The following is a 17,851-nucleotide window of genomic DNA, read 5'->3' on the forward strand; positions in this document are numbered from 1 at the left end:
CCCCACTGCGGGCTGGGGAGGTACAAGAAGCCGTCCTGCTCTGCAAACACAATAATGGCTCAAGTGGAGATTAGCAGGAGTGTGTTTCCAGCCACCCTGTGCCATAGAGGTGACGGGGTACCAGGGACCAGGCTATACATCCCCTGCCCTTGGCTTTGCCACCACCAAGGTCACCGCCACAGTGCAACCAGCATGACTTCTTATGTTGCAATGGGATTGCATGAAGTTTGTGCTGGTGGCTGGGGCACATGGACTGGGAGGGAGAGCTGGGCTGCCTGACCAGTCCACCACAAGCAGCACCTCAGCCAACATCTAGCATTAGCCCAGCAGAGGAAATATTTAACCAGCCTCCAGGACCTCCCTGCAGCGGAGGGTGAAATGCTGTCTGCCTTCAAGTCCCAGCCCCTGGTGACTTCAGCGGGGCCAGAATTTTGTCTGCGGATCATGACTGGCAGTGATGCTGCACTCCCAACCCTGTGCTGAGAGTGGAGATTTAATAAAGATACAGGCAGGCAGGGCCAGGCAGAGCTGTCTGCTCTGTAATTCACAGCTTGCATTGAGGCTCCTCGGCGCTGCGGCCGGGCAGACAGCAAGCCCATCTCGGCGGCAGTGTTACCTCACTGTCATTGCACGCACGTTGGCTGGCTGCATTACACAACCATGGAAAAGGCAGTATTTGTGTTGGGTACTCACTTGACATGTCTGGGGGTTTTTTTAATACACAGGAGACATGTCCAAACAAGAAAGCTCCTGGTGCTTCAGCAATTGGCTAGAGAAATGAGAGCCAGCAGCCAACTTCACTAGCAAAGTAACTCAGGAGCTAAAGTCAGCCTAATGTACAGCCCCAGGAACGATGATGAGGCTGGGGCTCCCCCAGAGCCATCTTCCCCTTCCTAGCATTCATTAATTTAACCATACAGCCACCCATCAGTGACACTCCAGGTGCACATTCAGCACAGAGTTATTTTCTCTTTACGTGCAAATTGAATGAAAAAAACACGTCACTTCCTCAGCAGGGCAGAGTCCAAGTCCCAAGAAATGAGGCTTGTCTGGCCACACATACCAAAGAGCCACCCGGCACTTCTGCCAGCTCCTGGCACGGGGACTCCCTTGGGCTTGCTCCTCTGGGGGTGACACCTCCAAACAAGACCCTCAGCTGCAAAATCCTGGCAGCGCTCACAGCAACATGGGACCATGCAGGGAACAGGGCACGCAATGAGTGACGCTGGGGTGAGCTCTCCGTGTCACCTTCTCCTGGGACATGAAGCCACTTTATAAGAAACACAGGGCAGTTAGTGAAAGACGCGACTCTTTGTCTGCAGGAGCCACTCCAGATAAGTATCGCCAGCAATCAACTGCTTTCGCACAGTAACCTTCAGGGAGCTACAGGGGGAATACAAAGGCTTTTTGTTAATCCCCAAGACTCAGGAGCACAGGATGAGATTGCTTACTAATTTAGATAGCAAAGAGAATTGTTGTGCAAGGAGCTCCTAGAAAAACAGCTTTGCCATGAAAAGTCCTTTAGTTCAGGATGGGAGGTCCTAAGCACCCCACAAACCCACATCCCTGCAGAGAGGAGCCCAGATGTGCAGCTGGTCAGGCACTAGGGCGTACTAGACAGAAATAAGTCCAGAAAAATTAGCTTGCCTTTTCCAAATTTGTTTTACTCAGTCAAAAGCAGATGTTGATAGATCACAGCCCTATTCCACTCCTGCATCTACCAGCCACAACCACACTTACTAGGGAGCTCAAAGCAGGTTTAAATTGATGCTCTTTTCCCACTTTGACACATCTCCAGTGAACTCATAGGCCCGAAGACCAACACCAGGTGTTGAGCTTTAGCCTGTTCGAAGGCGGCCCAAGGGGAGTAGTACAGATGTGCATCCATCTCTTTTTCAGTTGGAAATTGAGCCAAATGTTTTTTTGGAGTGTGCGATGAGCAGCCAGGCTATGGGGCAATGGGTGACATGAGGGGAATCTCCACTGCCATGAAAAGCTCATGGGTCACACATGGGCTGCAAGGCAAGTTGCAGTTTGAGCAGGTGAACTGTATAACCTCCCCACTTAAAGCCCTCTCCTCCTCCACAGCCTTGGTCTAGGGGCAAAAGCTGTGTGGGATCTTGACAACCCTGCCTGTGCCTAACCCACGGCGGGACGGGACGGGCTGACCACAATCACGCAAGCACACATACACACACACCACACACAGGGGAATGCAGACCAGCCTGCCTCTCATCTCCTGCATCTGACACTCCATGTCAATTAAATTTAACAGCTCCTGGTCAGGAGATTTAAAAAAGTTTTTGGTTTTTTTTTTTTAAGTCTCCAGTAGCAACTGACCAGCACCTCCTCCTACATTTCATCTCCTGTAACAAAGCAATACCTGTATAGTCCTTTCCCATTTCCCTCTTGTCTTTTTTCTTCCAGAAAGAATATTCCCTTCAGCCCAAGTGTCCAAGTGGAAGCGGGAAGTCTGTGAGTGGTGGCTCAGGTGAGTGCCAGCAGCCTGCACTGGCTTTCGAGGAGAGCCGGGAAAGCCTGGGGCTTCTGTTCACACCCGGCACTGCTGAGCTCTTGGCTGGAAAACATGGTTAGGATGGGGCAATATGCTGGGACGTGCAGAGATGCAAAACGTGGGGAGGTGAAGATAAGTAAATAAGTACCCCCATGCCCATGGCAGCCTGGCCTCTTTCTCCAGTCCTTCATGGGGCTGGGAGTGTCAGGCCAGGACATGGCCATGACGTTGTGTGTGCACCCCTGGGTGCCATGGCACGTGAACGTGGCTGGGCACCACCGTGATGCCCCCCCTGGCTTCCCTTATCCCCTTCCTCTGGGTAGAAATCCTGCCCCATCCCTGCCCACCTCTTGGGACCAAAATGCTAGACATCTGCAGGCTGGCTCAGGGTGGCCTGGGCAGAGCTGGACCGCAGCACCCATCCAAGGGCCAAAAGGAGCTGCTGGGGTGGTTTAACTCCTTCTCCTCCCCCAGCTTTGCAGCCTCTGGTTTCCCAGGCCATAGCCATTCACGGACAGCCAACGTGGTACCTCCAGCCACAGCAAGGGTGGGGACAAGAGGCCCAGTCCAGGCAGAGGCTGCATCTCAGCAGGGTGAGACTTGGGGCACCAAGAGCCCGAGGAAGTGACGCAGCAACGTCACACAGCCCTGGTGCCACCAGGATGCCCGTGGCCCCTGTGCAGGGGCTGCTTCTCCCTCCCGCAGCCCTTACCCATGGAGTGCAGCAGCTGCTTCCTCTGGACCATGCAGCAGTTGGTAGATGACAGGGTGTTGCAACACGCCAGGGAATAATCACGACAACTCGAGCGGTTGCCCTGGTGCCGGGCTTGGCTGTTGCAGTGGTTGCTAAAGAGAGTGGGCGTGTGGCTTCCTCTGGGGCGATCTGATTTCTCCAGGAGCGTGGTTAAGGCACGTTTAGGAGAAATCATCCTCCGTGGAGCAGGGACACGACCTCTCTGCCGGCAGCAGCGGCCGTGCTAAGCAGGCTGCTCGGGTGCCTGGGCACGCACAGAGCTGTTTGCTTTGGGGGGAAAAAAAAAAAACATTAGCTTGTTCATCCACTCTGGGGAAACACCATCCGGCAACGAAGAGCAAAGGGAGCAAGTTTTCAGGGTGGCAGAGAGACCTTTGGGACTGGCACTGAGAAGCGGGCAAGGCCACCAGCTGCTGCCAGCAGAACTCCAGCCCTCGGTGGGGTGCCTGTGGGGTGGCGAGAGCAGCAGGGAGCGAGTGCCAGTGCAGCAGCCACCTCCACGTGATCCTCCGTCCCTGCTCCCACTGGAGAGACCTGGCAGGAGCCAGGCAGCTTTGTCGGACCCGGCCAAAAGTCATGCAAGCGCAACCGGGCAGAAGCAGCAGCCTCAGCCCCCGCAGCCCCACATTATGGGGCGCGGGGCAGCACCTGCTCCCTGGGCTCCCCAGGGCCACGCTGCGGAAATCAGGTAAGCCCAGGGTCCCCTGAGCCGCCCCAGGGGGTCCCCGCATCTCTGTCAGCTCCCCCCTGCAGGGACAGGCTGCTGAACCCCCGTGGGATCAGTCCGCACTGCATACGTATTTATGTGCAGGTGACTTTGGACCCTGTTTTAAATTTTCTTTGAGATATCTTGTTACTTTAGTACTTCTGTAGTGGTTGAGAAGCTTCTGCTTCTGCCTTTCAAAGTGGACCTGCATCCCACAAGAATTTCCCCAAGCAAACCCATGCTGTGACTGAAACCTTCCTCTTGGAGAGGCATTGGGCTGGAGAGGGGGCACTTGCTAATAAAATCCCTGCAAATCAACATGGGAGGATTTTCTCTGTATTCAACAAAATACCTTAAAAAGTTAATGGTTGATGTGTGTCTCTGTCATAGGCAGGCAAATGAACAGAGCAAATATTTGATGAGCTATTAGAAGTAAGTTTGCGATTGAGAAATGCTGCGAAGCATCTGTCACTGCTTAACAAAACTTAACAAGCCACTCCACATGCCGCTTGTAAAAGGCACAGGGCTGACATCCCTTGGTGACTGCGAACAGAGTGGGATCCCAGCCTTGTTATCTTTGCTTATCACAGTCCAAGGTAATTAAATGAAATGATGAACCAGCACACCCAATCCTGCCTGCCTGCAGGCAGAGGGGAGCTTGCTGCTGCCTGACTGTACAAGTATTTCCAGCGTTAGCCAACACAAAACAGGGAACTAGTAACTTCTATGCACCAGACAACTCAGCTAGCCCCAAACCTGCTGGGATTTCTCTCTTCCAAATAGGGGCATGAGTGCAAAGCTCAGCGGGTGACCGTGGTGACAGCCAGGATCCTTTACATTTGGGGTGTTTGCAGCCGGTGGTGTGTGAGCAGCCTGGGCTGAGCCCAGCACCCATTCTGTGCTCCCCTTGGTATAAATGGGGGACCCTGGCCCAGCAGGCTGAAGTGCTGGCACAGCACTCGGCAAGGGTGAGCAGGACTGGAGCACTGGCTGGACTGGGGAGACTGGCTATACAGGTGGGAGAACACTGGCTGTACTGGTGAGCAGCACAGGTGGTACTGGTGGGGAACACTGGCTATACTGGTGGGCAGCCCCATCCCCAGCATGTGCTCAGCAGAGAGGCAGAGGTAGGAACGGTGGTGACATGTGGTAACAGTGCCGGGAGCTGCAGGGTGCTGCCCTGAGGCAAGCACCCATCCCATAGCTGGGAAGCGCTTCCCATGGCGGCCACATCGAGTTACATTCATCCCAGTGCATTATAAATACCAGAATTAGCCTTGCTTAATTATTTAAAACTATAGATTAAAAGCAGACAAAGGCTCTTTGCCTCCTTTCCGGAGCAAGCGTATCATTTATCGGTGATAAGGTCACCTGGTGACGAGCAAGGGGGAGCATGCCAGGTCCATCGGTATGAGATGCTCCTGAGCTGCCGCCATGGCTGGAATCAGAGGACAGGAAAATCACTGTCAGGATGGGAGCTGGTACCATCTCGCCCAGGGAGGGTAACGACTAGCATCTGCCAATCTTTGGGCTTGCCATATTATTATTATTATCATCACCATCATCATTATTAACATCATCATCATTATTATCATCATCATCATCCATCACCAGGGCAGTAAGCCACAGCAGTCATTAAGCTAATGGAAGGAATGACAGGTATTTTGTTCTGGGCTCAGCTGCATTAACAGCAACACACGGAGTAGTTGGGGTGTTAAGGCACATTTTGTGGGCTCCGCTGCGGAGACTTACCTGCCAAAGGGCTTCCAGGCACTGTCTGTCGGGCATCACCCACATCTGACCCCCTAAAGCTGGCACCTGAGTGCCTCGCTCTGCCCTGAACCTACCGACCATGCAGAAAGTGGCTTCCAAAAGCAAGCACCCGGCTTTGAGGTCAAACCACTTGTCCTCCCAGCAGCAGATCCTCTGCAATGCACTTGTACACCTGAAAGCTGTTCTCACCGCACAAAGCTTTGGGGCTCACAGAGACTGACACGCAGTTGTTTCCCTGCCCCGTGATGCTAACCCCAGGTACTCTGTGTTTCTAAAATACAATTAATTAGCATTAGGAAAATCATGCAATTTAGCAAATGCCATCAATTCAAGAACCCAAAACTAAAGACAAGCTTTCAGCTTCATTCTTTGTAAGACTTAACACATAGCATGACCTTTTCTGCCATTACACTTCCATGGAAAAAGCTGCAGGGCCAAACTTCAGCTGCGCTTCAGACAGTGGAAATTAATTGACTGAAAGCTCATGCTCTAAAACAAACAAAAAAATATGCTAACTTTGGGTTAACAGGTAGAAGCATGCAGGTACCAGTGCTTAAAAGAAACTGAAGCTAGTTTAAAGATCCCATGCACCTCCACCTGCACATGCCATCAGGGGCTGTAGCCCAGAAAAGAGAAGGTCCCCCCATGATCACAGTTAAATGTGTCAGAAACATTATTTCTCAGGTAACTTGTGTAAGTAGTTTTAAATTAGCTCTGCTGATCCGTATGGAGTGTGCAGTCGCCTTACTTGTGGGATATGTATGACCAGCTTCTTTCAGCAGCCCTTCATTAATCTGTCAGTTTTTTAAAAGGGACACATTCATGAATAAATCCCAGGCATCCAGAAAACCAGATGTTCTTCTCTGTAGCCACAGTTTTAAGTGATCATTTCTGCCCAGGAGACAATCCCTTGGGTCAGTGGTTTTACAAACCCAGATCCAGGGCTCTGACCCTGGGTGTCCTGAGGTTTTTGCCCAGTATCATCCCTTCTACCAAATAACAGGGGTTTACAAAAATGGCAATAGCAATATCCTCTGAGTCTGGATCCCATACAACATTTTTACCTGCTGCCCATACAATATTTTTAACAAGAGCGGTTTGGTAATTGTCTGTGCCTATTGACAAACCCCTCCTGAGATGCTCTAGTTGGAAAATCAGTTCTCAAATGACACAGACAGTAGAAACAAAAGGCTGCAAACTGTTTGCTTTATAAATTTCAGCTAAAGATCAACTCTGATCTGTGCTGCAGAAGACAGCACAGAGGGCTTTGCGAGTTAAGGGTGCTGAGAACCAGCAGGGCATTGTTGCACAAGGCAGGGCACACTGCAGAGCAGGGCTGCCTACGGCACTGAAGGAAGAGAAAGGCGGTTTGCAGGTGGCGTGGAAAAGGGCAAGAGGGTCGCCGAGGGACAGGATATTGAGGAGAGCTTGTCAAAACAAACGTCGAGGGCGAGGGGACATTTCACACGAAAACCTGCAAAAAGCAGCTGGTGTCCTGCTGCACCCTCCATTCTCCTATAGTCGCAAGTCAGGAGGTGCTGGGTAGGAGCCCAGACCTCCACCCTACATCTTTCTAATCCCAACAGCTATGGATTAATTTTCTTTTCAATCTGTTTTGGTTTTCCCCTTGTGAGCCATGCAGGCAGCCATAAGCAGAGCTGCACCCCTCGGGTTACCTGCCCTTTCCAGCACTGTTAATCCCCTTAACATTCCTGGGGATTTATTTCCATCCCGACAGGACGGTGAAGCAGGCTGCCAGCTGTGACGCAGGGAGCAGCACACGGCACATGCTCCCGATGCAGAGGGGCTCACAAGGCAACCCACCACAGAGAGACAAATAAATGCTCTTTGAAGGGCATCACCTCCGAGTGAGGGAAAACCAAAAAGCAGCACCAGCAAAGGGAAACGTAGCTCAATTCCAGCTGTGGCCAAGCCTCTGTGTCCAATGCCTGTGTCCCTAAGCATGAGCCAGCCCGCCTTCTCCTCCTCCTCCTCTTCCTCCTCCTCTCCAGGGAAAGGCTAAAACCTTTCTCCTTGCCCTGGGCTGCACAAAAGACACTCAGCATCCCACACAGCACACTGTGTTTTATGTTCCTAGTAGGGTATATTTAACGTACTATTTGCAACACTCAGGTTTTTCAAAGGCATTTAAAGTTGCACCAAAACTGCCTGGTATCTTATTCCCCCAAAAATTGAGGCTGAGCATAATCAGTAGTGGAAACAATTTGCCCCAGGATTGCAAACTGATGATTTTATCACAAGTCTCCCAGGAACTGGGTGATTTATAAACACTTCCAGGAAGTCTGAGCAGGAATTTGGGCTTTGTTTTAGGTCAGAACAGACCAAGAGATTAAAACGTCATTTGTCTCCTCCAGCCAGTCCGACACCCTGAGGCAGGAGGGTTGTTGGTCTCTGGGCCATCTCAAAGATGCCGAATATTCTCTGTGGGGTCTTCTAGAAAACTATTCAAGACTGGGGGCTTGTTTCACAGCTACAGTTGGGAGAGGAGGTAACACCACGTGTCAAGCCCAAGAATCTGCCAATGGCCCTGGCCTCCTCATCCAGCCAGTCTTGCTTTTTACTTACAGAAAAGTTCCCCGGAAATGTACCTTTCCTAGAAAGCCTCAGGCTTCTATAAATGAGGAAAGGGAAAATATTTAAAAGCAACCAAAGGACTGAGTATGTTGAAACAAACACAGCTACTTTTTATAAGCAACACTCCAAAGGTCACACTGTCTTCCTGAGTATAGCAGAAGGTATTAAAATGCACGTGTATTTTTTGTTTATGTCTTGCCAAGAACAATATAAAAGTGTCTAACACCTTTTCCTGATTTATGAGGGTGGCCAAGGAGGTGCCAGAGCAGAGCCTTGTTCATTGATCTACGGCTGAATCATGCAAAAACAGACATCCTGCTGTAAATCCACTGCAGAGATCTGGCTTGATTTATACCTCCAGCACTATAAATAATGACAAAAAGCAGCCTGATAGCAGTCTGTCTCCCCTTACACGGACATGAATCACATCAGGTCTTGAAGATGATAGATCTACTACACGAGAAACATTTTGCCCTGGGTCTCTATCTGCCAACCTGCAGGAGAAAGGATGCCCTGTCCTCACTTCCAGCATAACCCCAAGCTGTGTTTCAGGTGCACCAATATTTTTATATTCTCATTTTTCTTTTTCTCCTCAATGCAAATGAACACATTCCTTGAATTGTTCCAGACTAAGGTCTTTTGAAGGTTTAATGTGCTATTTTTGTAGTGAGGTTCAAGGGTCCTTCCAGGACGAGCTTAGGGCTCTGACTTTGTCCCCAGGGCAGCAGTACGGACACCCACTGGAAGACAAACCCTCGAGGTGTCTGCACACCACGAGGCAGCTAGGCACATCTAGTGAACATCAAGCGCAGCACTACCTGCTGTGTCCTGGACCCACAGTATTATTCAGGCAAATTGCACTCATAGTGGGGATTTTCGTGTGCTGATTTAACAGCAGCCTGGTCAGAAATGCTTCCAGTCAGTTTCTGTTCCTCCCACTCCTTCCTTCTCAGTATTTTCTTCGTTTCTACTAGTTTCAGCAAAAAGTTCCCCATCTGCTTTCAGTAAATAGGTTGATAAATTTCTGCTTCTTTGCAAGCTGCAGCCACACAACGTTAGATTGCTGCGGTCTGGAAATAACCACAGTAGCCAATACAAAACCTCCAGGCTCGCCGTGGTGCTCCCCCAAAATGCTGCATGAGCAGAGGGTCCCCCAAGGCAGGGTGAGGTGGGGCTCTCCCTGATCATCCTGGGTGTCTGGGGGGTGGAAACACCACAAGACCAAACTGAAGGGCTAGATGTCACCATGCAACAGCATTGTACACTGTTGGGTGTTAGCCCTGTGTGAATGTGGGGACAGCCTGCCCCAAGTGAAGCTCCAGGGATCTGGGCCCTGGAGGTAGGGAAGAAGGGACTCCTGCTCCTGAGTTGCAGAAGGAAACCCATTCATCACGGAGGCAGGACGAAAGCAGTACTTTATAAATAACAGTGCTGCACCAGTGCCCCAAGAGCTAGTACAGCTTAGCGGCAAGGCCTGAGAGCTAATTGGTATAGAAAAAAACCCACCACAGTCACTGGAGTTACAGCCATTTACAGCATCCAGGTTGGTCCTTCAGGCTTGGTTGGTCGTGTAATCCTTCCACAGTCACTGCTCGCTGCATTATTCCCCAGCAGAGCACGACAGGAAGATTTAAGATGGACAAATCCAAGATCAATACACCCTAGCTCTTCTCCTGCCATGCGGCAGGATTTGGTACCCAGCACACAAGCAAGTGCGGGCATCTCTGTCACTGGAGGCAGCTCTGGTCTAAACGATGGCACGGGAACAGTGGGAAAAGGGCAACAGGACGACAAAGTGACACTGAGGCTAGTCTTAGTATAGTTGTCCAAAAATGGTGTTTATACTAAAAATGCCTGGCATTTTATTTAAGTTACTCCATGGAGAGACTTTTTTGTTTGAAGGATGAAGACATTGCTTTGCCATTTGAAATGGGAGCTCATCCATTTCACTCTTGCCAAATCAAACCTTTGCTTTTGTACCTTCCCTTCCTTGTCTTTTGTCTGCCTCTTCTCCTGTGAAAAGAAAGACTAAAAAATGGAGGAACTAGAAGAAGAAAAAAAACAAAGCAATTTTACCCCAGTGAAAACCTGACATGTTTTCTTATTGTTCAAAACCTGTCTTTCCCCTAACAAAAATTAGCCATTAAACTGTGCTGCCTTAACCCTTGGCTGTTCTTCAGTCCCTGTGTCTCCCTGGAGGGCAGCATTGAGCCCCCAGTTTCAGCCTGTGGAGTCCAGCCCTGCAGGGCTTTGACTCAGCCTGGCACTTGCCAGCAAGCATCAAACCACGCCACCTTCCCTTCTGCCAGCAGTGATGTATGATCCTAGAGGAAAATAATTTGATACAAGAAATAACTGGTTCCAGCTTCCAAGCACCCTTTAAATATGTACCGAACTATTCACCCCAATTACACTCATGTAATGGGCTCTGATTTGTTTTTCTTTGTTCCCAAAGCAGTAGGGCACTGGCCACATTAACATTCAATGAGAAGTTGTTTGATATTGAATCATTTCTTCAGCAGTATTATTCCTTACACAATTCTGTTTGATTGCAATCCACTTCACATTTGATAAGTACTTACTGACTATGAAAGAGTGACCTAGTCTGCTTTCTCTTGCCTTTTTTTATTGATTTGTCTTTCAAAAGCATTTTATTCCTTTTATACATGAGAATGCAATAAGAGAGAGGCACATTACTGAACAACTGTTTTCCTGGCTGGCCCACCAACCTGTATAACTTCACACTAGGCCCCCAAAAATACTGTAATAAAGAGACATTTACAGACATGGAGCTGCCTACACTCTTTTCCTGGGACTTTTTGTTCTTACTGGTAAACTTCCAAATTGTTCAAGTGAATAGTCAGGAATAAATTGCTCTTTCTGAGCCCCTGATTAGACCATACACTGAATAATTGTAGGCAGCCCCACTGTGCTCTGCACTTAAAGACACAACCCACCACATTCGGTTTGTCTTGTAACTTGTGCTTTGTACCCACCTTGTATAGGGTTTTTTGTAAAGGAGAAATGTAGAGCATTTGGAAAATACCAACAGTGAACATGCCCTGTGGTTTGCCTGAAATCCAAGCTGCCATCACTGCCAAAACAGGGAGCTCTTGTTCTTACATCCGGAACATACAAATTATTACAGCACGATCACATACTGCATGGGCGAGTTATGCTTTTCTTGGCATTTGGCTCGATCCTGAGGATTAGGCCAGCAGGCTATCAGCAAAATCTTTCCTTGACAGGAGGTTTTAGATACAGCAGCACTTCCTCAAGCCTCTGTTTCAGAAGCCCCTCAAATCCCATAGCATCCCCTTGGGCTGAGGGACTGACAGCTTTGGCCATGACAACCAAAGCAGCAGCTCAGCACAGTCCACATCCGTGGCTGTTTCCAGTCTTAGACCCGTCTTAATTAATTAATTAATCCTTGGCACTAAATGCTGCAGCCACTGAACCAAGCGGCTGGCAAGTAATTTAAGTGATCTAATTAATATGTGTCTCATCAACAACACAAAGGGAATATTTTTTGAAACCTCTAAAAAGCCCACCCTAGCACATGGAGGCACGTGCACGCAGACACTGACACGGGTGTTGAGCAGCAGGGGCAGGCACCATCTCTTCTCCTCTGTCTCGCCCAGGGGAGGAGAGCCCCAACAAGATCCCACGTCACAGTGGGGTGAAACTTCTCATGTAAACACCTCCCTTTTCTTCCAGCATCGATGTACACTGAAATACAGCGGGAGCGACCAGACGACGAGAATATCCTGACTCATCCGGACTACATAGATGGAAACCCAGATCTCATCAAACCTAAAAAGCTCCTAAATCCTGTAAAAGCCTCAAAGAGCCACCAAGAGCTGCACAGAGAGCTGCTGATGAACCACAAAAGGTAAGAGGAGGTTGCACCCTACTGCTGGGGTGGTCCAAAAGCTGCTGAGCCGTAGGAGCTCAGCAGCCAAGGCACAAGTCACAGCCCAGGAGCTGCAAACACAGCGTAAAACTTGCTGTAGCCCTTTGCTCTTTTCTCTGACCTGACAGTTTCTTTTAAAACAAAAGTGGAATGAAAAGCTCTGCCATCCTGAAGCATCGCCTAGCATTTCTTGGAGCTGCTTGCTATTTCCACCCAGCTCAAACCACAAGAGCCAGAAGATGCAAGACACCCCTGCAGCCCCCTTCTCAGTGTCCCACACATGTTTTCTCTCTGGTCCTGGTTTTTCCGTCTCCATCACCAACTTGCCAAGTCCCCAGCAATGTACAGCATTCCTGTGTGCTGTCAGGTCAACCTGGAGGCAGTAAAAGGCGCAGACTGGATGGAGCTATTGAAAGCTGGGAGAGCACCAGGGTGAGATCATCTGTACAAGGAGAAGGCTAATCACTGTCTCCCTAAAAATCAAATGAGTAAAGATAGGCTAGAATTCACACTCCTGGCTTCCTACCCCATCACCCCAATTTAACTCTTTGGGGGTACAGGTACCACATCAGGAAAACTACACCAGTGACTGAGAATCTATAACCCTATAACCACATCATTTCATCATGGCAACTGTCTGAACATCAGTGCAATAAATGCATATTCAGTTCAGAGGCTTTTAAGCACAGCAAGAAATCTGCTGGCTTTATATTGACATTTTCTGAAATACCCTGAAATATTCTGACACGACAGCACTTTGGCCGTCTAATTAAAAGGAGGACAGCCCTGTTCAAAAGGACTACAGTCATCATGAGAACCAGGCACATACATTAATGCGGCAAACAATCAAGCCTGCCAGCGGGGTGCATTAATCAATACTGGCACTGGCTGGGCTTAGGTTTGATTTGATTTTCCCAGAATCAGAAGAATTACAGGGACCATACTCAGGCCATTCTCTTGCATCAAGGCAGAGGTAACTATACCAGCTAGATATTTTTAAAACTGTCTGGCTTGAGAGTGACCATATTCTGCCTAGTGATACTGCTCAGTTTAAAGGCTCATCCACCAGCAGTGGATTTGATGTTGCAGAACATTATTCCAGTCTAACCATGATGGAACAAAGAATGAAGAAATCCCTGCAGAGACGAATGGTGGCAGATGGGTACAGACCCCATGGCATCGGACTGAGCTGAACTCCAAACCAGCAAACAAAAAGGGCATCATCACTTTGTGTTCTAGTTCTGTGCCTGCCACCATGTTACACCCACATGCACCATCAGATATCGGCAGGAGGCAGCTCCACTGCAGCCATCCTGCATCTCCCAGCCCCTCTCCTTATATTCCTGTATGTCTCAGGTGTCAGTTTAAACCTGCTTTGCCTCTGGTCTCCCAAATATTTTTCAGCAAATATGTGAAACAAACCCTACCGCAAACAATAATTCATCATTGCTGGTTTCTTGTCACTCTTGAATCCACCAGTTTTGCTTCCTGCTACATGTTACTGTAGAGGGAGAGAGGGGAGAAGGGGAGAGAGAAGGACCTACAACTCGCTCCTGTTTCTGCTTTGCTGATGGTTTTTCCCCTTAAGCAGCAAGGAGAAGCAACTCAAATCAGCAGCTTGTGCCACAAACCCTTATCTTAGTCAACACCTCTGGGTACTAACAACACAGGCTGATTAAATCAAAGAGTAGTAGCAAATCCACAGGCAACATTGCAAGCTGTGTCTCCAGCAAGCCAAGGCAGGTTTGCCTTCTCTCAAGCCTTGGGAAAAGTATTTCTGCAGCATCCAAGTTCTTCCTGCCTTGAAAAACCATCATAAAAGCTCTAAGGCAAATGCCACAGCTACCTTCACTGATATTGCCGTGAACTTTGTCCCGTCATAAAGCAAAAAAAGAAATTACAATAGGAAGCATTGTTAAACATGGCACTGGAAGGATGCCACCACTGGTCCCCAGCCATGTTGTGACAGCACAGAGGTTTGCTGCCCCTGGAGAGCGTTTCTCTCTCCTGCCTGCCAGTTCAGTTTCTCATGATGGGAGATACCACCTCAGCGCCTGCCACCTTGCCAAGAAAGCCCCATAGTTCACAGTTTGATGTCTCTGTTTTCAAACGACCTTAGCAGAAATCAACCAGCCTTCGGTCAACAGAAACCCACCCAGTGCTGACAAGGAGTTTTGCATTAATAGCGCAACCCGACCTGCTGTGCCCTGGGCAAGCTCTTAGCACAGACACAGCTAGGTCCCCTCCTCACCTTCAACACAGACCTTCACTCACACGACCACCGAACACTCCACATTTTACAATGGGAGTTGTAAATACTCTCAGACCATCAATTTAAATGAGTGTTAAACCCAGCCCACAGAAGTGGTCAGGCCCTGCTCCTTCACTGTGTCTGACAGCTATGAGGTCTTCAACTCCTTCTACTCAAAAAGACAACTTTGGTCAACTACTTCTAGTCCTGTGTTTTCTTGCAAGTTTACTTACAGTCCAGCTGCTACTGCAGAAGATAGCCTGCGTAAATGCAGCCTTGACCACTTCTTAATAATCTGTTCTGCAGCGACACAAAACTCTGTGCAGTTGCAACAAAATCTCCCCTGAATTCAGCAAATGTTTGACTTTTTAGCAGCTTCAGGTTTTGTCTCTCTCTGGCTGGGGCTCAGCAGGGCAGGGAGTCACCGCTTTTAGTGATTTAAGCCAGGAAGCAGATGGATTTTACAAAGGCGTATTCCCTCTGGCATGGAGGAGACGAGTTGGTCAAACCACTACCCTGGAAGGGCAGGAACTGTCCCACGACCACATCTGGACTTGTTCCACATTCACCCATAGCCCTACATATCCATAACTACTCCCACGCTTCCAGGGGAGCACAAGCTGGTGGGAAGGTGGCGGGGGTCAGCTGCAGGAGGTAAATCTTAGTGTCTAAATTCAAAGTGCTAGGTTTCTGAAATTTGTTTGGAGAACTTCTTTCATCTCTTTACCATGTATTTATGCCTTGCCTGCATGTCCTTGCCGGGTCTCCTTTCCCGTGATCCCACCCCTCCCAGAGGAGGGCTTGGAGCAGCCTCGCTTCGTCCGAGATGTTTCGGGTTGAAGGGCAGCCAGGAGCCTGTGCCATCGGCAAACGCTCTGACTTCCAGGAGAAAAGGACGTTTCATTTTGGCCTTTTGACCCAAACTCCCCATGTCAACAGGGGGATCGCTAGTCCTCAGCTCTGAAGCAAAGCTGGGATGTAACGGGGATGAAAGGAACTGCCGGGACAGCTATTGCAGATCAATGACTACCCCTGCTGGCGGAAAAAAAATCGTCATTATTTAAAATGCCCTCAACGCAGCCGAATCTGTCACTGCCATAATTAAAACTAGCAACTGCAGGAGCCAGCGGAAGGTCCCGTTTCCACACCCGACCCAGAAAGCTGTAGCACCTGTAACGTGATGCAATAGCAAAACTTCCCACACCACAAGTCCCACACACGGACAGCAAACACTGTGCCCACTGGAGGCAGGCAGCCCAAGGCACCATCTCAGCAGTAAGGTGCTCCCAGTAACACCTTCAAAACCTTGTGGATGGATTTGTGGGCTGTGACTGGTTTGTGGACCAGGTCTCCAATGTTTCCATCTAGGACCAAGAAGAGTTTTGGGGTTGCCAGGCTGGCAGTGGTCACACTCCAGGGTGTAGGTGCTCTGGGCCTGATTTATCTGCTTTTTATCCACAGAGGTTTGGGCATGGAGAGCAAGCCAGAGCTGCAGCGGGTGCTTGAGCACCGACGGCGAAATCAGCTCATCAGGCAGAAGAAGGAAGAGGAAGAGGCAAAAAAATTGCAGTCTCCTTTCGAAAAAGAGCTATTAAAGAGGCATCAGAGGCTGGATCAGGTAGAACTGAGTTTTCAGTCATCCCCTGGTTATCCTAACCACCCCCTGCAAGGCATAGACCATGGGAAGGTGGGTGAGCTGAGGTACAGCATTGCCACCCCTCCATAAGGGTACATCCTTCGCTGCTGCCCCATGCAGCTGCAGCACCTTCATCCTCACAGCAGGAGCCACCTCGTTTTTACCACCTCACCTAGGATCCCTGCCATTCACCACTGGTCACACATGATGTCCTTGGGATGTGCTTTCCAGTTCAAAGCATCCCAAATAGCATGGAGGCTGTTGCAGCACCCACCACAGGGGTGCTCAGGACCCTGGGCTGCGGGGTGAGAGGCTGCAGAAGTGCTGGAAGGTGCACACCTTGCTGCAGTCACACCCAATCTGCTTTTCGGAGCAGTTCCTGGCATCCACGCTGGCCAAAAATATGCCTGGGGAAAGCAGTATTCAGCATGGGCACTTGTCAGCAGCCAGGTGCTCTGCCCTTGCCCTCCTACCCAAACCAGGGCAAGCAGCAATCAGGGTTGTGGCCACTGAAAATAAAGTCACTCCCTGTCCTACTTGGCAGCATTTGCACTGCAAATGGATGAAACTAGTTTATTTAATTAACGACACAACAGCTCCCTTGCAATGGTATTAGTCAAGCCAAGATCACTTGAAAATCAAAGCCCAGCACACTCAGAGAAAAATCAGGGATATGAAACACGGTGGTTTAGGGACAGATCCATAAAGACTTTGCATACAAAAGTGAGGAAGGACAACAACTTACCCGCCCTTAGACAATAACCTAATGCTGAGAGCTTTTCCCAGGCTTACAGGCCTCCTTTGCTGGGAAGGATTCAAACCTCCTCCTCCCTCCTCCATGCCAGATCTGAAGTGAAGCACTCCCCTGCTTATCTGCTGGAGACGTTTCTCCCTGGAGGAAAAAAAAACATAAATTAATGTTTCAGTGGGCCAGAAAAAGAGACTAAAGGTGAACATGGCTTTGGCATAATGGTTTGGAAAAAAGAAGCACCAACATGTGCACTGTACACTAATTCGACTTTGGGTGATAATAACTGGACACCCAGCAATAATGAAGCCCACAATTTTAATGCAGCTAATGCACTTTTGTTCTTTAGTATGCACAGATAACAGTGACTTTTCTTTCTTACAGCTGGAGAAAGAGCAGGAGAAGCAGGAAGAACATGCACCAGAATTCATTAAAGTCAAGGAAAACCTGAGAAGAACATCAACGGTGACTGGGGACGAGAAAGCAGCATAGCTTCTGCCAAAACTCAACAGGGTTCCTACCAAGGCCGGCGCTAACACATACACACTGACATCTCTGTACATGTGGACATTCACAGGCGCATCGTTGGAGCCACTCACGGTTATTAACACTTGCTCCAGTAGAAGGCACAAAAAAGGTTTTCCCAGTCCAGGAAGGTATCACTGTGGAAAAGGTGCAGTATTCACCGAAGAGGTACTCACACGAGGAGATGCAGAGAGAAATTATGTTATTTTTCCCCCCAGGCTGTGGGTGCATGCTAACCTCCAGCTAATTCTTGGTTAACTCTTGAGACACAGCTACCATTTAAGCCAGGGAAGTATGTGGAGGGATGGTTTGGGGGAACCCTGCTTCTTTCTGGAGGCAGGTTTGCCAGGCATGAGGGGACAGGAGGGCGGTGGCAGTTCTGGAGAACCTCCTGGAATCCTGGTGTGATAACTAAAAGGGACAATCTGCGTATTA

General features: G+C 49.2%; 1 protein-coding gene across 1 annotated transcript; it reads left to right on the forward strand.

The window, feature by feature from the left end:
• The first annotated feature begins 3,845 nt into the window (after positions 1 to 3,845).
• FAM107A (family with sequence similarity 107 member A) lies at positions 3,846 to 17,383 on the forward strand. The gene is made up of 4 exons (XM_009955302.2): positions 3,846 to 3,957; positions 12,061 to 12,235; positions 15,969 to 16,125; positions 17,276 to 17,383. Exons 1-4 carry the CDS (start codon positions 3,846 to 3,848, stop codon positions 17,381 to 17,383), a joined length of 552 nt encoding a protein of 183 aa, XP_009953604.2.
• Positions 17,384 to 17,851: the final 468 nt, after the last annotated feature.

This window comes from Leptosomus discolor, chromosome 9, assembly GCF_034619465.1.
Source record: "Leptosomus discolor isolate bLepDis1 chromosome 9, bLepDis1.hap2, whole genome shotgun sequence".
Lineage (NCBI taxonomy): Eukaryota > Metazoa > Chordata > Aves > Leptosomiformes > Leptosomidae > Leptosomus > Leptosomus discolor.